A 21102-nucleotide genomic window follows, 5' to 3' on the forward strand; every position below is an offset into this window, starting at 1 on the left:
AATTGGGATAGTCAGAGTGTGAAAGGCTTAGAGGGTGCAGAATTCTTAAAGTGCATCCAGGAGAGCTTTTTGTGCCAACATGTAGAAAGTCCTACAAGAGAGGGGGCGGTACTGGACCTAATTCTAGGGAATGTAGCCGGGCAAGTGGTGGAAGTGTCAGTAGGAGAACATTTTGGCGACAGTGCCCATAATTCGGTGAGATTTAAGGTGGTCATGGAAAAAGACAAAGATGGCCCGGAAATAAGGGTTCTAAATTGGGGGAAGGCCGATTTTAATATGATAAGGCAGGATCTGGCCAAAGTGGACTGGGAGCAGCTACTTATAGGAAAATCCACATCAAAACAGTGGGAGACTTTCAGAAGGGAAATAGAGAGAGGACAACGCCAACATGTTCCTGTAAAGGTCAAGGGTGGGACCAACAAGCAAAGGGAACCTTGGATGACAAGGAATATACAAAAATGCATTAGGAAAAAAAGGGGGGCTTTTGGCAGTTACAAAAGACTAAAGACGGAGGAAGCCCTAGAGGAGTATAAAAAGTGCAGGGGCATACTTAAAAAAGAAATTAGGAGGGCGAGGAGGGGCCATGAAATAACACTGGCGAGCAAAATAAAGGAAAATCCTAAGATGTTTTATAAGTATATTAAGGGCAAGAGGATAACCAGGGAAAGGGTAAGGCCCATTAGGGACCAAAGTGGCAATCTGTGTGTAGAGCCAGATGATGTAGGCGGGGTTTTAAATGAATTTTTTGCATCTGTGTTCACTATGGAGAAAGACGATATAGACATAGAAATCGGGCAAGGGGACTGTGACATACTTGAACATATTAGCATCGAGAGGGAGGAGGTACTAGCGGTTTTAGCAGGCCAAAAAGTGGATAAATCCCCAGGCCCGGACGAGATGTATCCCAGGCTGTTGTATGAGGCAAAGGAGGAGATTGTAGGGGCTCTGACACAAATTTTCAGAACCTCTCTGGCCACAGGGGATGTACCAGAGGACTGGAGAACAGCTAACGTAGTACCATTATACAAGAAGGGTAGCAGGGATAAACCAGGGAATTACAGGCCAGTGAGCCTAACATCTGTGGTAGGGAAATTATTGGAAAAAATTCTGAGGGACAAAATTAGTCTCCACTTGGAGAGGCAAGGATTAATCGGGGATAGTCAGCATGGCTTTGTCAAGGGTAAATCATGTCTGACAAATCTGATTGAATTTTTCGAGGGGGTGACTAGGTGTGTGGATGAGGGAAATGCTGTGGATGTGGTTTACATGGACTTCAGCAAAGCTTTTGACAAAGTCCCGCATAGGAGACTGGTCAAGAAGGTAAGAGCCCATGGGATCCAGGGTGCCTTGGCGCGTTGGATCCTAAACTGGCTGAGTGGCAGGAGGCAGAGGGTGATGGTCGAAGGTTGCTTTTGTGACTGGAAGCCTGTGTCCAGTGGGGTACCTCAGGGATCGGTGCTGGGTCCCTTGCTGTTTGTGATCTACATAAATGATTTGGATGAGAATGTAAAAGGTATGATCAGTAAGTTCGCGGATGACACGAAAATTGGTGGGGTGGTAAATTGCGAGGAGGAAAGCCTCAGGCTACAGTACGATATAAACGGGTTGGTCAGATGGGCAGAAAAGTGGCAAATGGAATTTAACCCTGAAAAGTGCGAGGTGATGCATTTTGGACGGACAAATAAGGCAAGGGAATACACAATGAGTGGTAGGACCCTAGGAAGTACAGAGGGTCAGAGGAACCTTGGTGTACATGTACATAGATCCCTGAAGGCAGCGGAACAGGTAGATAAGGTGGTTAAAAAGGCATATGGGATACTTGCCTTCATTAGCCGAGGCATAGAATATAAGAGCAGGGAGGTTATGATGGAGCTGTACAAAACGCTGGTGAGGCCACAGCTGGAGTACTGTGTGCAGTTCTGGTCGCCTCACTATAGGAAGGATGTGATTGCTTTGGAGAGGGTGCAGAGAAGATTCACCAGGATGTTACCTGGGATGGAGTGCCTCAGCTATGAAGAAAGACTAAACAGGCTGGGGTTGTTTTCCTTGGAGCAAAGAAGGCTGAGGGGGGACCTGATTGAGGTGTACAAAATGATGAGGGGCATAGATAGGGTAGATAAAGAGGAACTTTTCCCCTTAGTAGGGGGGTCAATAACAAGGGGGCATAGATTCAGGGTAAGGGGCAGGAGATTTAGAGGGGATTTGAGGAGGAACTTTTTCACCCAGAGGGTGGTTGGAATCTGGAACTCACTGCCTGAAAGGGTGGTAGAGGCAGGAACCCTCACAACATTCAAGAAGCATTTGGATGAGCACTTGAAATGCCACTGCATACAAGGCTATGGACCAAATGCTGGAAAATGGGATTAGACTGGACAGGGATTGATGGACGGCGCAGACACGATGGGCCGAAGGGCCTCTTCCTGTGCTGTATAACTCTATGACTCTATGACTATGACTGAATAGTGGTTGAGGTTTTAAATCTGTCTTAGGAACAATAAAAGGTTAAAGATAGAACCGGTGTGTCTGGTGTAATTTCTCATAAGTCTCAAGTCTGAACTCTATAACCTGTTGGACGGGGCGAGGGGTAATTCCACATCTCTTACACTCGAGCCCCCATGACTGAGAGCAAGTGGTATACTCAGAGGCCATCCAGTAGCAGCCAACGCCTTCCCAACGTTCAGCAGTACTCCCTGCATACTTTAACAACTTTTTACACTTCTTCCAGTAACCCAGTACTCCTACAAACTTTGCAAGAGTTAGTACAAAAGCAATAAGCAACTCACCTGCAAGTTGGATGTATCCCTTTAAGTTGCGCTGGTGGAGGCTTCCTCCTGCAGCTGAATGTATGTTCAGTTGTGCGTGTTTAGGAGAGGGTGTTAAATGGAGTGCCGACTTCGAAAATGGCATGTTGTGCGTCAATTCAGCATTACACACTGACTAATGTCACGATCTGCCTACTCTGCATACTGTCAGCGCATGCACGTACCACCCGCACTATCGCCCTCACCAAGATGGCCACACCGGAAGTGGGCAGAAATGAGACGGGCGCCATTTAGAAAAGAAAACTGACAAAACTACCAGCGTTACAGTGTTGAATTTCGTGGCCTTGGCGTTGACCTCCACTGCTATCCGCTCCCATTGCCTTTTGACCATGTGTCTGGAGGGCCTCCTTCCCCCCTGCAGATACAGGGCATCACTCCTCCTTTCCATCTCCTCCACCAAGACCTCCAGTGCAGTGTCTGAAAACCCTGGAGCCGCTCTCTCCCCTGTTGTGCCATTCCTCACTCTTCCCAGGTCAGAATCACTCCAACCATGACCCCCAGCAGCTGCTCCAGCCACAATGCACCTCTCCTCTCACGATATTGACACTGTAGTGTATGTACCTTGAAGAAGGAACTATATTCTGCAGCCTCTGTATACTGCAGTAGCAGTAGTGACCACCCCTGTATATAAGCCTGTGCAGTAACTTTGTATAGTAGTTCCAGTTTTGTCTCCATTCAGTAAACACCTGTTATATCCAACTTCTGCAGTCCGTGTCTCAATTACACACGGACTTACATTGGTGACGAACAGATCCGAACTTACCTACAGTTCTGCACCACCTCACGGGGATCCATCCCTGAAGCGAAGTTATTAGAGGTCGAAGCCAGAAGGAAGAAATCCAAAAAGAAAAAAAAGAAAAAAACAGACAGAAGAAACGGGCGTCGACCGTGGGCAACCGCCCTCTGATTCATCGAATTCGAAGATTTGCAGGAGAGGCTGTCGAGAGCTGGGCTTAGTTATCCAGTCTATGGTGTTCCAGCTAATCGGGCTGGTGGCAGGTAGTACACTGATCCTTCCTGGGCTGCGGCGGGCTAGAGCTCGATCGGGTGGCTTTTCAACGGGGCCGAGCAGCGTTGTCGGGAAGAGGAGAGAGAGAGAGTGGAGCACACAGGGCGCGGCCGGTGCTACGAAGCCGGGCAGCGTACAGACCCGAGAAGAGGGAGGGAAGTGTCCCATAGGGTCTGCTCTGATGACGGGAACAGTAATTAAAATAAAAGAAAAAGAAATTAGAAGCGCAGAAAGCCGCGAGGAGCTGCAGTTTGCCACGGGGACCGCGAAGAGCGGCGTTGGCAGCAGCACGGGGGGAAGCGCGCGAAGACCATAGAGCGTCGCCATCAAGGCATAAAAACGCCAGCAACAGCGCTGGCAGCAGCGGAAAAGGCAGAAAGCGCGGGAGGCGCCATCTTAATCCAGCGGGGAAGAAGGCAAAGCGCGGGAGGCGCCATTTTGTTCAATCGGGGAAGAAGGCAAAGCGTGGGAGGCGCCATCTTAGATCTCCAAGATGCCGAAGACTGGCAATATCACTGCCTTCGATAATGCAATAGAAGACTGGACCACGTATCTGGAAAGAGTCGAAGTATATTGCAAGGCAAATGAAGTAGCCGATGAGAAAAAGGCATCGTTACTACTAAACTTAATGGGCGCAAGACCGTACGGCCTATTGAGGAACCTGATCACTCCAGTCAAACCGATGGCGAAGAGTTTTAACGAAATTGTTGATATCCTGCAGGAACACCTAAATCCTACACCGCTGCTGATAGCAGAAAGATTTAAATTCCACAAAAGAAATCAGCATAAAGATGAGAGCAATGCTGATTACCTTACGGAACTACGCAAGCTATCAAAGCACTGCCAGTTCGGAGCAGGACTGGCAGATACCCTACAGGACAAATTTGTCTGTGGACTCCTGAGTGAAGGAACCCAGAAGAGGTTACTCTCAGAGAAAGAGCTGACGCTAGATAAGGCTTTCAGCGTGACACTATCGTACGAAGCAGCAGCAAGGGGAGCTGCGGAAATACAGCAAAAGCCACAGGAATACGGCACCCATGAAATGACACGGGGATTTGAAAAATGTTATCGCTGCGGCAGAACAACCCATGACCAGAAGGACTGCTGGTCCAAGGACAAAACATGCAGGCAATGTGGAAAGATGGGACACATTGCACGAGTTTGCAGGTCTGGGAAGAAGACCAACGACAACAAAAAGGCTACTAAGGAACAGTACAGGAAAGTACAAAAGATGACGGACAGTAGTTCCGAAGACCAGAAGAGCGATAGTGATTCCGGGAACAAGAGACTAAGCTGTCTCAAACTACACAACGTGATCGCAAAAGAGGATCACCGAACCATTTGGGTCACCCTCACGATAGCAGGGTCCCAAGTCAAAATGGAATTGGATACAGGATCAGCCCTGACCGTCATGAATCGACGAGACTACGAGCGGCTATTCTCACACATACCCTTGAAAGACACATCCATTGTCTTGAAGACATATACGGGGCAGAAAGTATACCCCAGAGGGAAAATAAGGGTGCCTGTCGAATACAACGGCAAGGAAATACAGAAATTGTATCTGTACATACTGCAAGATGGTGGACCACCGTTATTGGGATGTGAATGGATCAGAAAGATAAGTTTAGACTGGCACTCCATTCAGGCACTGACTGTGGCTGGTAAAAAGGATGACGACGTCACACCTGGTCGATTGTCAAAAATCTTAGCTAACGCTAAAGAGGTATTTCAACAAGGACTGGGAACTCTTAAAGGCGTAACCGCCTCAATAACAATAGAAGAGAATGCAATTCCCAAGTTTTTCAAAGCAAGACCGGTACCGAATTCAATTCGCCCAGCCGTCGAGGCAGAGCTGGAGAATCTGGAGAATGCAGGCGTGTTATCTAAGTTAGACTGGAGCGAGTGGGTGACACCCATCGTTCCTGTCATGAAGAAAACGTTAAACAATAAGTCTGAGGAGCCAAGGAAGGTTCGCATCTGTGGGCACTTCAAGGTGACTGTGAACCCAGTCCTTCACGCAGTACAGTATCCTCTTCCGAGGATAGAAGATATTTTCGCCTCACTATCTGCAGGGAAACGTTTTACAAAAATTGACCTAGTGCAAGCATATTTGCAGATGGAGGTTGAAGAATCCTCGAGGAAATATCTCACGTTAAACACTCACAAAGGTGTTTACCAGTATAATCGACTGGTATTCGGAGTAGCATCAGCTCCGGCTATATGGCAAAGAGCGATGGAACAAGTCCTGCAATGGATTCCGGGGACTCAGTGTTACTTGGACAACATCCTAGTGACAGGTGAAAATGACAGTGAACACCATGCCAACCTAGAGCAGGTGCTCACTAGACTAAGAGAACATGGGCTACGAGCCAATCGCCCCAAGTGCGAGTTTTTTAAGAAACAAATATCGTATTGTGGCCACGTGATTGATGAAGAGGGGTTATATAAGTCCCCTGACAAAATTGAAGCGGTAGTTAAGGCTCCAGCGCCTGAAAATGTGTCGCAACGGAGGTCGTTCCTCGGATTGGTGAATTACTACCATAAGCTTTTGCCGAATTTGTCCACAATTCTGCACCCACTGAACGCCCTGCTACAAACTGGAGTAGCATGGAAATGGAGCGATGAATGTAAGCAGGCCTTTCAGAAGTGTAAAGGCCTGATCACTTCAAGAGAAGTATTGGCTCACTACAACCCATCACTACCGATAAGACTGGCGTGTGATGCGTCTCCCTACGGCGTTGGAGCGGTACTGTCACATAAATCCCTTGATGGTTCAGAGAGGCCGATAGCCTTTGCGTCACGCTCGTTAACTTCAGCCGAGCGTAACTATGCCCAGATTGACAGAGGGGCCCTCAGCCTGGTGTGGGGGGTGAAGAAGTTCAATCACTACTTGCACGGACAGAAATTTACTCTACTAACTGATCATCAACCTCTTGTCTCCATTTTCAACCCTAAGAAGGACGTCCCGATAATGACAGCACAACGGCTACAGAGGTGGTCCCTTTTCCTAGGGGCACACCAATATGACATCGAGTACAAAGGAACTAAACAGCATGGGAATGCTGATGGATTGTCGCGCCTACCGTTGCCGACGGTGGAAGAAGCACCTGCAGTGGCTCCTGTGGAGATATTCCACTCGACCATAGTCGAATGTCTACCTGTGACGAATGCAAACATAGAAAAGGAAACACGAAATGACCCGACACTCTCCAGGGTCTATGATTTAACGGTGAAGGGATGGCCAGCACATGGCGAACCACTGCTGCCAGCATTCTCGCCGAGAAGAGAACAGCTGTCAGTGTGCCGAGGAACCTTGATGTGTGGATCCAGAGTAGTAATTCCACCCAAATTGAAGGATAGAGTGCTCAATGAGCTTCATGAGGGTCATCTGGGAGGGATAAAAATGAAGAACTTAGCCAGAGCGTTTGTGTGGTGGCCGGGAATCGATAGAGAAATCGAAGAGATGACCAAGTGCTGTACAGGATGCCAGAAGGTCCAAAACGCCCCACCACAAGCCCCTCTACATCTATGGGAGTGGCCCTCATCTCCATGGCAAAGGGTACACATTGATTTTGCTGGTCCATTTATGGACTCGATGTTTTTAATTGCGGTGGATGCACATTCAAAGTGGCCAGAGGTAATAAAAATGTCCTGAACCACCACAGAAAAAACTATCACAGTCTTATGAACCATATTCACCAGAAATGGGCTGCCTGAACAGATTTGCTCCGACAATGGACCACAGTTTGTGTCTGAAGAGTTCCGGAGGTTCTTAAAGAACAATGGTGTTAAGCATTACACATCCGCCCCATATCATCCAGCCACCAATGGATTGGCTGAGAGGTTCGTTCAAACATTCAAGAAGGCTATCAAGGCAATGTGTAATGAAGACATACCCCTACAACACAAGGTGGATAACTTCTTGTTTGCCTACCGGAATGCGACACATGCGGTTACCAACCAAACTCCAGCCATGATGTTCTTCAATCGAAGACTACGATGCCGCTTGGATTTGGTTCAGCCAAACATCAGAAGAGATGTGGAGAACAGGCAGTTTCAGAATATGAATGAAAGGCCGACCAGAAGTTTTAAGATAGGTCAACCAGTTTTGGCCCGGGACTACCGCACAGAGAAATGGCAGCCAGGAACGATCTGTACACGGCAAGGACCTCTAATGTATACCATGGACGTTATATTAGAGCTTAACCATGCATTCCTACCCTATCACCATGTGCTGTTTATTCTGCAAGTCTGTGATGGTTTTTGTAAAAACATTCCAACTGATTTCTCTCTTATTCCTAACTTCCTCATTTTTAATTTGTATTCCCTGGTATTCAAACCCTTCACCATTTGAAAAAATTGCCTCAATTAACTGTCAATCCTCTTCGTAATCTTGGAAACTGAAATTAGGTCACTTTAATGTCTTCTCTTTTCCAAATGTTATTAGTCCAACTTCCTTAACCTTCCAACATAATTGAAATGCTTGATACATCTCACTGAATGAAACTAACGCTCTCTAATTATCTTCCTTGATCCCTGACTCTTTTAGACCAGCATATCATGCCTTCCTAGAAATTATCAATTATCTTATTTTCCAAGTTCCCTATCTCGAAATGGGTCTATATATTCTGCACTGGAGAAAACACATTAATTATGCAACACTAATACAAATTATTTAAGAAATTGGCATATTATAGCCTTTGCATCTGTAAGATCTAACCCAGGCTATCCACAGGGCCCGATAATAAGGAAGAATGATAAAATGAATCAGTAAAACAGAACTATAATTGTCTATATTGGTTTACCTGACCAGGAGCCTCATAGAGGAAAGGTATTAGCTGGAAATCTGGTTCAGCGAAGCTGTAATATGCTAATTTAATCACAGTACGCAAGGAAGCTTGCTGCACACGCAATAAGTCACTTAACCATAGTTCCACAGGGCCCTTTGCAATCACTGGGGTATCCAACTACATGTCAAATGAAAAAAAGTGAACATGAAAAGTGATTAGCATCCATCATCACGAATGTTAATAGACAGCATTTAACAAGTAGGGTATTTAAAATTTTCAAAAACAGTTCCATGAGAAATACATGATTAATCAGTAGCTTTCAAAGAAATATTCTAGTTATCTATGATAGTGCTGATATATATGAACCAATCAAAACAAATTTTAATTGCCTTTATTTCACAGAATCAGAAGGAGGCCATTCAGCCCATTGTGTCTGTATTGGCTCTCTGAAAGAGCTACCAATTAGTCCAAATCCCCTGCTCCTTCCCCATAACCCTGAAAAATGTTCTTTTTAAATAGAGATCCAATTTTGATTTGCATGTTACTTTGGAATCTGCTTCCACTATCCTTTCAGGCAATGCATTCCAGATCATAACAACTCGCTGAGTAAAAAAAAAACCCATCTCCCTGGCTTTTTTGCCAATTATTTTAAATATGTGTCCTCTAGCTACTGACCCTCCTGTCAGTGGAAACATTTTCTCCCTATCTACTCGATCAAAAAACTTATGATTTTGAACATCTCTATTAAATCTATCCTTAACCTTCTCTGCTCTAAGGAGAACAACCTCAGTTGCAATCGTCTTTCCAGACAAACTGAAACCATTCAGCCCTAGTATCATTCTAGTAAATCTCCTCTACACCCTCTCCAAGGCCTTGACATCCTTCTTAAAGTGTGATACTGTAGGAACGGAGGTTCCTATCTGAATAAGGTATTCGACTCGATGAATCAAATGAACAGGTTTTAATGAACAACGAAGTTAACAGGGAAACTACAGGAGAAACGGTACACAGGTCTATTCAGCTTGCTGGGCACGCGACGACTACTGGAAGATTCTGGAAGCTGACATCATGACGTCATCGCGTTCTTTGCGCCACTGGTGGTCACGTGATCGGCGTCATGACGTCATCACGTGGAGTGTGGGAAAACACAATACAGTACAGTTAACCGGCAGTTTAAAGGTGCAGTCCGCGGTTGCACTACACTGTAGTTAAAGGGATTATTACCAATTGTTCTGAGACCCTTGGTGGCTCTGCCACAGGCGCCCCCCCCAGAATCCACTTTAATGGACATTGTCAACCGAGTAGGAGGCTTAATGATCCTGGCCGAACGGCGACGAAATTCAGGCAGCGGAAACGGGGCATTAGTAGAAGAACCAGTGCCGGATTGCGGCAGAAGCGGCGTCCCGGGCGAGGCAGAAACGGTAGTCAGAGGTGCAGGCGCGTCAGAGGTCGAATCGGGCTGTTCGACGGTGGGCAGGTGCACGGCTGCTCTGGCGGCTAACGGTGGTCGGCCGCGGCGAGGCGGTTGGGCAGCCACGACAGGCTCACTCCGATCCAAGTGGGCTTGTTTGAGCTGGTCAATAGAGACGGTATCAGACTTTCCACCGACTTCGACTGTGAAAAACTTTTCCCCTGATGAGATGACACGAAAAGGTCCGGTATACAGTGGCTTGAGTGGGTCTCTGTGACTGTCTTGTCGAATAAAGACATAGTCCGACCTCATGAGTTCTGTCGGGACGTGAGGCCTCTGCAGGTCATGGTGCGAGGTTGAGATGGGCAGGAAAGTCCTGGCCGCCTCCTGATGAAGTAGGAGCTGTTGAGCTGCAGACCATGGTTCGGTGTGTGGAGGGAGAAAGTCACCTGGTACTCTGAGTGTCTGGCCATAAACCAGCTCAGCCGATGAAGACTGAAGATCCTCTTTTGGTGCTGTCCGGAGGCCTAGCATCACCCATGGGAGCCTGTCCACCCAGTTGGGTCCCCTCAAGCTGGCACGGAGGGACGCTTTGAGAGACCGATGGAACCTTTCGCACAGGCCATTCGCCTGCGGATGGTACGCGGTAGTACGGTGCAGCTTGGTACCCAAGCCTTGTGCCACTGCGTTCCACAGCTCTGATGTGAATTGCGGACCGCGGTCCGAGGAGATGTCTGATGGCACCCCGAACCGAGCCACCCACGACGAAAGAAATGCCCTGGCGATGTCTGCTGCGGTGGTAGCGGCCAAGGGAATCGCCTCTGGCCACCTGGTGGTCCAGTCTATCACCGTCAGGAGGTGTGTGAATCCACGCGACCCAGGAAAGGGACCTACTAAATCCACATGAACGTGGTCGAAACGGCGCTCAGGCACCGGGAAGTTGGCCACCGGAGCCTTGATGTGACGGTGGACTTTGGATTTTTGACAATTGACGCAATTGTTTGCCCAGTCCCGGACATCCAAATGCATGCCTTTCCAAACGAATTTGCAGGACAGCAGCCGTTGAGAAGCCCGCATCCCCGGGTGAGATAACCCGTGGATTGCCTGGAATACCTTCTTGCGCCATTCGACCGGCACAATGGGCCGGGGCACTCCCATGGGTGTGTCGCACAAGAGCATGGTTCCTGCCGCTTGAAACGGCACGTCTGCAACCTGCCAACTGGAAGGCGTGGTCCTAAACGCTTGTACCTCTGGGTCTGCCAGTTGATCCTCTGCCAGTCCGACGAAATCGATGCCCAGGTGGACTGCCTGGACTGGAACCCGGGAAAGGCAATCTGCCACGAGATTATCCTTGCCTGACACGTGCCGCAAGTCCATTGTGAATTCGGATATAAATGTGAGGTGGCGCTGCTGCCGAGCTGACCAAGGTTCTGCCATTTTGGCCATGGCAAAGGTGAGCGGCTTGTGGTCCATGAATGCAGTGAACGGACGGCCTTCTAGCAGGAAACGGAAATGCCGAATGGCAAAAAACAGGGCTAGCAACTCTCTGTCAAATGTGCTATACTTTCGCTCGTTCTTGCGCAGTTGGCGGCTGAAAAAGGCTAACGGCTCCCAACCCCCGTCAACCCACTGCTCTTGCACCGTTCCGATGGCGTAGTCGGAGGCATCCATAGTGAGGGCAACAGTCGCGCCCGGGAGTGGGTGTGCTAGCATAGTTGCATCTGCCAACGCCGCCTTGGTATCGCGGAATGCCTGGTCCATTTGCGGTGTCCAAGTGAGAACATCCTTGCCCGACTTTCCTTTGAGTGCTTCGTACAGAGGTTGCATTAACCGGGCCGCCTTGGGGACAAAACGATGATAAAAATTTACCATCCCCAAGAACTCTTGTAGGGGTTTGACCGTGTGAGGCCGCGGGAATGCGGTAACTGCCTCTACCTTAGTGGCTAGCGGGACAGCGCCTTCTGGGGTAATCCTGTGTCCCAGGAAATCAATGCTGGATACTCCAAACGTGCATTTAGCCGGATTGACAATAAGGCCGTGTTGGCTGAGTCGGGTGAAAAGTGTATGTAAATGGGCCATGTGAGCTGTCGTATCCTTGCTGGCTATGAGGATGTCGTCCAGATATACAAAAATGAAGGGCAGATCCCGTAAGACAGAGTCCATCAACCGCTGGAATGCTTGCGCTGCGTTTTTCAGACCGAATGGCATGCGGAGGAACTCAAAAAGGCCGAATGGAGTGATGACTGCCATTTTGGGGACATCTGGAGGGTGCACCGGAACTTGGTGATATCCACGAACGAGATCCACTTTAGAAAATATAGCGTTGCCGGCCAGATGTGCCGAAAAATCCTGGATGTGGGGAATAGGGTACCTGTCCGGTGTCGTGGCGTCGTTTAAGCGTCTGTAATCCCCGCAAGGTCGCCATCCGCCGCCTGGTTTGGGTACTATATGCAGTGGGGAGGACCAAGGGCTGTCCGAACGCCGGATGATCCCGAGGCGCTCCATGGTCTGGAACTCAGCCTTTGCTGCTGCCAGCTTGCCGGCTTCTAATCGCCGCGCCCAAGCGTAAACGGGTGCTCCGGTCGTGGAGATATGGTGCTCCACCCCGTGCCGTGTGCTTGCAGCCGAAAAAGTAGGCCCGGTGAGCTCCGGGAATTCGCCGAGCAGGCGCGTAAATCCGTCTTGTGACGGAACCGCACAGGCCACCGACCAGGACACGGCGGTGCTGCGGTGGCAGGGCACTGCGTGGAAAGTGGACGCATTAATGAGTCGGCAGTGTTGGACGTCGACCAGCAGACCGTTTGCACAGAAAAAATCAGCACCCAGGATGGCCTGTGAGACCTTAGCTGTAATGAAGTCGCAGACAAAACGCTGACCGGCGAAGGTTAAGTTTACCGTCCGTTTCCCGAATGTACGCATGGCAGTGCCATTTATTGCCACGAGGGAAGGGCCCTGGCCGCCGGATAGTAGGTCCAGCTTTGAAGCTGGGAGGATGCTGCACTGTGAACCAGTGTCGCACAGGAATCGTCGGCCCGTAACAGAATCCGTAACGTAAATGAGTTTGCCCGCTGAGCCCGCCGCCATAGCTAACTTGCTGTGCTTTTTAGACCTTGTTGTCCATCTGGGGGGACGCGGGCTTGTTGGCGTTTTTTTTTTCTCTTGAGGGAAACTGCAAGGAGGCCGGCAGCATCGAGCTTTGGTGCCAAAACGGGCGTGGTACGCGCACCATCCTGCTGGGGGAGGGCCGGGCTTCGCTCGCGTGGGGGAAAGGCGCCTCGTGGCTGCACAACATTGCTGAGTAACAGTAAATATCTTGTCTGCCTCTGCAGCGAGTTCAGCACCGTCCGTGATGGCAGTGTGGCCAATGCCGCTTGAACCGGTTCGGGTAGCTGGCAGAGGAAAAGCTCACGGAATAAAAAGCATTGGGGTTCCGCGCGCAACAGCGTGAGCATTTGACTCATCAGCTCTGACGGTTTTGAGTCCCCGAGGCCGGGCATGGAAATAAGCTTGCGTGCCCGCTCTGACTTATTAAGATCAAATACCTGTAGCAAACGGGCTTTAAGCGCTTCGTACTTGCCCTCCTCTGGTGGGCTTCCAAGGATGCTGACGACCCGCGAGGCCGTGGCACTGTCGAGAGCGGCAACCACGTAATAATAACGGGTCGCATCCGCTGTGACCTCCCGGAGAGCGAACTGTGCTTCTGCCTGGAAAAACCATGCTGCTGGCTGCTGTTCCCAGAACTGCGGCAGTTTAAGGGCGACGGCGTTCGTGTTCATCCTCGACGAAAGTTGTCCGACGAGATCAGGGTCACCAATGTAGGAACGGAGGTTCCTATCTGAATAAGGTATTCGACTCGATGAAAAATCAACAGGTTTTAATGAACAACGAAGTTAACAGGGAAACTACAGGAGAAACGGTACACAGGTCTATTCAGCTTGCTGGGCACTCAACGACTACTGGAAGATTCTGGAAGCTGACGTCATGACGTCATCGCGTTCTTCGCGCCACTGGTGGTCACGTGATCGGCGTCATGACGTCATCACGTGGAGTGCAGGAAAACACAATACAGTACAGTTAACCGGCAGTTTAAAGGTGCAGTCCGCGGTTGCACTACACTGTAGTTAAAGGGATTATTACCAATTGTTCTGAGACCCTTGGTGGCTCCGCCACAATACCCAGATTTTTTTTTTATATATTCGTTTATGGGATGTGGGTGTTGCTGGCAAGGCCAGCATTTATTGCCCATCCCTAATTGCACTTGAGAAGGTGGTGGTGAGCCGCCTTCTTGAACTGCTGCAGTCGTGTGGTGAAGGTACTCCCACTGTGCTGTTAGGGAGGGAGTTCCAGGATTTTGACCCAGCGACGATGAAGGAATGGCAATATATTTCCAGGTCAGGATGGTGTGTAACTTGGAGGGGAACTTGCAGGTGATGGTGTTCCCATGCGCTTGCTGCCCTTGTCCTTCTAGGTGGTAGAGGTCACGGGTTTGGGAGGTGCTGCCAAAGAAGCCTTGGCGAGTTGCTGCAGTGCATCTTGTAGATAGTACACACTGCAGCCATGGTGTGCCGGTGGTGGAGGGAGTGAATGTTTAAAGAAAGAAAGACTTGCATTTCTATAGTATATATATAAGGTGGTGGATGGGGTGCCAATCAAGCGGGCTGCTTTGTCCTGGATGGTGTCGAGCTTCTTGAGTGTTGTTGGAGCTGCACTCATCCAGGCAAGTGGAAAGTATTCTTTCACACTCTTGACTTGTGTCTTGTAGATGGTGGAAAGGCTTTGGGGAGTCAGGAAGTGAGACACTCGCCGCAGAATACCTAGCCTCTGACCTGCTCTTGTAGCCACAGTATTTATGTGGCTGGTCTAATTAAGTTTCTGGTCAATGGTAACCCCCAGGATGTTGATGGGGATTCAGCGATGATAATTCCGTTGAATTTCAAGGGGCAGTGGTTAGACTCTCCCTTGTTGGAGATAGTCATTGCCTGGCACTTGTGTGGTGTGAATGTTACTTGCCACTTATCAGCCCAAGCCTGAATGTTGTCTGGGTCTTGCTGCATGCAGGGATGGACTGCTTCATTATCTGGGGAGTTGCAAATGGAACTGAACACTGCAATCAACAGTGAACATCCTCACTTCTGCCCTTATGATGGAGGGTAGGTCATTGATGAAGCAGCTGAAGATGATTTGGCTGAGGACACTGCCTTGAGGAACTCCTGCAGCGATTTCCTTGGGTTAAGATGATTGACCTCCAACAACCACAACCATCTTCCTTTGTGCTAGATATGACTCCAGCCAGTGGAGAGTTTTCCTCGAGTCCCATTGATGTCAATTTTACTCGGGCTCACCCCACTCCCGCAACTTACCTTCTTGCCAGCGGCCTTTTCTTTGGTGCCAGTAGCAGCCTCCTGCCACCTAAAATTTCGCTCCCACCCATAGGTCAGCTGCCTGTCCAGATGGATGAGATGCAGATGACGCCTGGGAGTTAAAACCGTCCAATTTCTGCTCTTGGTTAAAATCAGACTATAGTGTTTTAGTCTATAGGAGTAGTTTTAGATGATTGGAATATTTCCTTTTAATTTTGGATAAGTTGCAGTCTTCATTGGTTGTGTCCCTTTAAGAAGTGGGCACATGCTTAACTCTAAATTGGTGATGACAATTGCCATCCACCAGTGCAATAAGAAGAGTGAAATCTTGTACCTTAGCGAGCAAGTCGGAAGACCTCCTGGTAGGACTGCTCCTGGGCCTGGCCAAAGTGGCCATTTACAGGCCCAGGCAGCGGGCAGGCAAGGGAGTCATTCGGCCCGACGGCCAACCTCTCTTCTGCAGCTACATTCACGCCCGTGTGTCCCTGGAGATGGAGTACGCAATGTCCACCAGCACATTTGAGGCCTTCCGCGACTGGTGGGCATCGGAGGATTAAATAAAACAAGATTAGATAGGGATGGAAGTGCAGGAGATGTGCAGCAACTACAGCATGTGGGAGTTTTTGGAGAGCATCGCAATCCCAGACAACCACATCTGCAGCAAGTGTCTGCATCTCAAGGAACTTCAGCTCAGAGTTGCAGACATTGTGGGGCATCAGGGAAGGGGAAAGTGACCTGGACACTTTGATCCAGTACACAGTTACACCCTTAGGTTAGGAAGTGGTACTGGTCTGATTAGTGGTCATGGATAGACAAGTAAGGGGACCCGAGGTGCAGCACTGGACGAGCCTCAGCCTTTGCCCTTATTCAACAGGTACGAGGTATTTGCTACCTGTGTGGATGAGGGCAAAGTCTGCAGGGTGGATGAGCAAAGTGTCCACAGCACCGTGGTACAGGAGGCCTTTCAAGTGGGGGACTGAAAAGGAATGTGATAATGGTAGTGAATAGTAAGGTCAGGGGGATAGATACTGTTCTCTGCAGTAATGAATGGGAGTTCTGAAGGTTGTAGTGCCTGCCGATGCCAGGGTTAAGGACATCTCCTCGCAGCTAGAGAAGAACTTGGAATGGGAGGGGGAGGATTCAGCTGACGTGGTCTATGTAGGAACCAATGACATAGGTAGAACTAGGAATGAGGTTCTGCTGAGGGAGTTTGAGGAGCTAGGGTCCAAATTAATAAGTAGAACCTCAAAGGTAATAATCTCTGGATTACTACCTGAACCACGTGCAAATTGGCATGGAGTCAAACAGATCAGAGAATTGAATGCATGGCTCAAAGAGTGGTGCGGGCGACACAGGTTTCAATTCATGGGGCACTTGAACCAGTGCTGGTGAAAGAGGGAGCTGTTCCGTTGGGATGGGCTCCACTTAATCCAGGCTGGGACCAGTGTCCTGGCGAATGGAATAACTAGGGCAGTAGATAGGACTTTAAACTAAAAAGAGGGGTGCGGTGGAGGGTTCAGGTGAGGGGAAATTTATAAATCTTGAAACTAAAGTCAAGGCCATAGAGCAGTCTCGCGATTTCGATAAAGATAAGCAGAGCGTGACAGGAAGGGACAGAGAGTTTAATCGTAATAGTGCATCAGTGAATCAGATCAAATGAGGGAAAATGGTAAGACATTAATATTAATGGTGCTTTATTTGAATGTATGAAGCATTCATAACAAGATAGATGAATTAATGGCACAAATAGAGATAAATGGGTTTGATCTAATAGCCTTTACAGAGACATGGTTGCATGGTGACCAAGGTTGGGAACTAAGTATTCCAGGGTGCTTGATGTTTCGAAAAGACAGACAAAATGGAAAAGGCGGTGGGGTAGCCCTGATAGTGAGGAAGTATCTTGGCTCGGAAGAGCAGGAATCACAATAAGTATTGGTGGAGAAATAACAAGGGGCAGAAAACACTGGTGGGAGTAGTTAAAAGGGCCCTTAACAGTAGCAAAACTGTTAGAAAAAGTATTAATCAAGAAATAAGAGGAGCATGTAACGAAGGTAATGCAATAATCGTGGGGAACTTTAATCTTCATATAAACTGGAAAAATCCAATTTGCAAAAGTAGTTTGAAGGATGAGTTCATGGAATGCTCGGCAGTTTCCGAGAACATTACATTGTGGAACCAACCAGGAATCTTGTCTTGTGTAATGAGATATGGTTAATTAGTAATCTCATAGTAAGGGATCCTTTGGGGAAGAGTGATCATAATATGATAGAATTTCACACTGAGTTCAAGATTGACGTACTTAAGTGTGAAGCTAGAGTATTAAACTAATTACATAGGTATGAGGGGTGAGTTGGCTAAGGTACTTTTGGGAAATTAGATTAAAATGTATGATGGTAGATAAGCAACGGTGAACACTTCAAAAAATATTTCATAATTCTCCGCAAATATACATTCCAATGAGAAATAAAAACTCCATGAGAAAAGTGATCCATCCATGGTTAACTAAAGAGTCAATGGCAGCGCTAACAGCTTCTCCAAAATGGCGGCTGCTGTGTTCTGCCCCAGAAGCGAGGCGGCTGCCATTTTTTCAGCAAAATTGGCCTTATCGACAGACGTTAAACCTCCAAATTTTGCAGCCATAGAGTCTGTAAAGGGATATAAACAGGTTAAGTGAGTGGGCAAGAAGGTGGCATATAATGTGGGGAAAAGGTAGATTATTCACTTTGGTAGGAAGAATAGCGAAGCAGAATGGGGTGGAAATTGTGGTTGAAAGCTTGCCGTGGGCAAAAGCCTCCGAACCACAAGAAAAGTACGCACCTATCTGATTGCTCCGGACCTTCGAAGACTTGTGCTCCTGGGTCTGCAGACGTACGCCTGCGTAAAGGCCCACGTATCCCAGGGGCACATGCAGTTCTCAAGCATCCCTGGAATTAGTCTGGTGAACCTTCGCTGCACTCCCTCTATGGCAAGTATATCCTTTCTTAGGTAAGGAGACCAAAACTGCAAACAGTACTCCAGGTGTGGTCTCACCTAGGCCCTGTATAACTGTATTAAGACATCCTTGCTCCTGCACTCAAATCCTCTTGCAATGAAGGCCAACATGCCATTTGCCTTCCTAACTGCTTGCTGTACCTGCATCTTTGCTTTCAGTGACTGGTGTACAAGGACACCCAGGCCCCTTTGTACATCAACATTTCCCAATCTATCTCCATTTAAATAATACTCTGCCTTTCTGATTTTCCTACCGAAGTGGATAACTTCACATTTATCCACGTTATACTGCATCTGCCATGTATTTGCCCACTCACTCAACTCGTCTAAATCACCTTGAAGCTTCTTTGCATCCTCCTTGCAACTCACAATCCCACCTAGTTTTGTGTCGTCAGCAAACGTGGAAATATTACATTTGGTTCCCTCATCCAAATCATTGATATATATTGTGAATAGCTGGGGCCCAAGCATTGATCCCTGCGGTACCCCACTAGTCACCACCTGCCACCCCGAAAAAGACCCATTTATTCCTATGCTCTTTTTCCTGTCTGTTAACCAATTTTCAACCCATGCTCGTATATTACCCCCAATCCCATGTGCTTTAATTTTACACACTAACCTCTTATGTGGGACTTTATCAAAGGCCTTCTGAAAATCCAAATACACCACATCCACTGGTTTTCCCTTATCTATTCTACCAGTTACATTCTCAAAAAACTCCAGTAGGTTTGTCAAACACGATTTCCCTTTCATAAATCCATGTTGACTTTTTCTAGTCCCGTTGATATTTTCTAAGTGTCCTGTTATCACATCCTTTATAATAGACTCTAGCATTTCCCCTACTGCTGATGTTAGGCTAACCGGTCTGTAGTTCCCTGTTTTCTCTCTCCCTCCTTTTTTAAATAGTGGGGTTACATTTGCCACCCTCCAATCTGCAGGAACTGTTCCATAATCTATAGAATTTTGGAAGATGACAACCAATGCATCCACTATTTCCATGGCTACCTCTTTTAGTACTCTTGGTTGCAGATTATCAGGCCCTGGGGATTTATCGGCTTTCAGTCCCTTTAATTTCTCCAGCACTATTTTTTTACTGATACTAATTTCCTTTCATTCCTCCTTCTCACTAGACCCTTGGTTCCCTAGCATTTCTGGGAAGTTATTTGTGTCCTCTTCCGTGAAGGCAGAACCAAAGTATTTGTTTAATTGCTCTGTCATTTTCTTGTTCCCCATTATAAATTCTCCCATTTCTGACTGTAAGGGACCTACATTTGTCTTCACTAATCTTTTTATTTTTACATACTTGTAGAAGCTTATACAGTCTGCTTTTATGTTCCTTGCAAGTTTACTCTCATACTCTATTTTTCCCCTCTTAATCAATCTCTTGGTCTTTTTTTGCTGAATTCTAAACAGCTCCCAATCCTCAGGCTTGCTACTTTTTCTGGCAACTTTATATGACTCCTCTTTGGATCCAATACCATCCTTAATTTCTTTTGTTGGCCATGGTTGGGCCGCTTTTCCTTTTGTGTTTTTGCTCCAGAAAGGAATGTATAACATTCATGCATTCATTCCTTAAATGATAGCCATTGCCTATCCACCATCATGCCTTTTAATGAAGCTCCCCAATCTATCATAGCCAACTCACTCCTCATACCTTCGTAGTTTTCTTTGTTTAGATTTAGGACCCTAGTTTCGTATTGGACTACTTCACTTTCCATCTTAATAAAGAATTCTGGTTATGGTCACTCTTCCCTAAAGGACCCCGCACAACAAGGGTATTCCTAGACCATTTCTCCTACCTCCAATTAAGCGATAAACAGTGTATTAGAATGCTTTGCTTCAGCAAGGAGGTGGTAACAGAACTCTGCCACCTCCTGAAACCAGACCTCCAGCCTCAGATCAGGATGACCACGGCTCTCTCAGTGGCAGTCAAGGTCACTGTTGCCCTTAATTTCTTCGCCAGCGGATCATTCCAGTCTGCGACAGGAAATATGACTTGCCGTCCATCTTTCCACTGCGAACACCAACGCCTCCAATGCATGTTCGCAGAATCTGCGGGCTCTCTCCTTGGGGCATGGATCTTCCATCATTACGGCTGCTTGAGTTGACTGGCTCCTTCTCCTTGAGCTGCTGCTGCTGGCTGAGACGCCTGCACAGCCAACAATGATGAGAATGAGGTTCTGCAGCATCAGTGAACAACCCCTTTAAGAACTGGAAAGAGCCTATGGCAATGACGATTTGTGATTAGACTGCACCTGATATTGGTCAGCGCTTTGAGTTTAACGCCACTGAGCTAGGCCATTAGCGTTTAATTTAGTGCTCCAATCCTTTTTTTGTGCAATGAGACTGAATTTTGTGTGCAGTCTGAAGCTTCAGCGCCTGGCTCCAATTCTCAAACTTTTCAAAAGTTACCGCCCATTCCTGGGCTATAATGTTTTTCTTCCCCTCAGTCTCCTTGATCGGCAGTCCATCCTCTGGCTTAAACACCCACTCTCTCCGCCATCAGCGCACAGTGGCTGTAGTGTGCATTATCTACAGGATGAACTGCAACTTGCCAAGGAATCTTCACCTGCACCTGCAACTACCAAACTCACGACATTCACCATCTGGAAGGGCAAGGGTAGCAGGTGCATGGTAACATCATCACCTCTTTGTTCCCCTCCAAGTCACACACCACCTCGACTCGGACATATATTGCTTCATCATGGCTGGGTCA

General features: G+C 47.8%; 1 protein-coding gene across 1 annotated transcript in view; it reads right to left on the reverse strand.

The window, feature by feature from the left end:
- Positions 1–21102, reverse strand: part of LOC147113152 (dynein axonemal heavy chain 8-like) — a 1456516-nt gene that overhangs the window by 1122595 nt on the left and 312819 nt on the right. The window contains exon 13 of the mRNA XM_085998053.1: positions 8640–8801. Within this exon, the coding sequence (XP_085854179.1) occupies positions 8640–8801 (162 nt within the window). The remainder of the gene's footprint in view (positions 1–8639; positions 8802–21102) is intronic.

Source organism: Somniosus microcephalus, chromosome 9 (genome assembly GCF_052327205.1).
Source record: "Somniosus microcephalus isolate GS21.2 chromosome 9, FLI_Smic_1.0, whole genome shotgun sequence".
NCBI classification, from domain to species: Eukaryota; Metazoa; Chordata; class Chondrichthyes; order Squaliformes; family Somniosidae; genus Somniosus; species Somniosus microcephalus.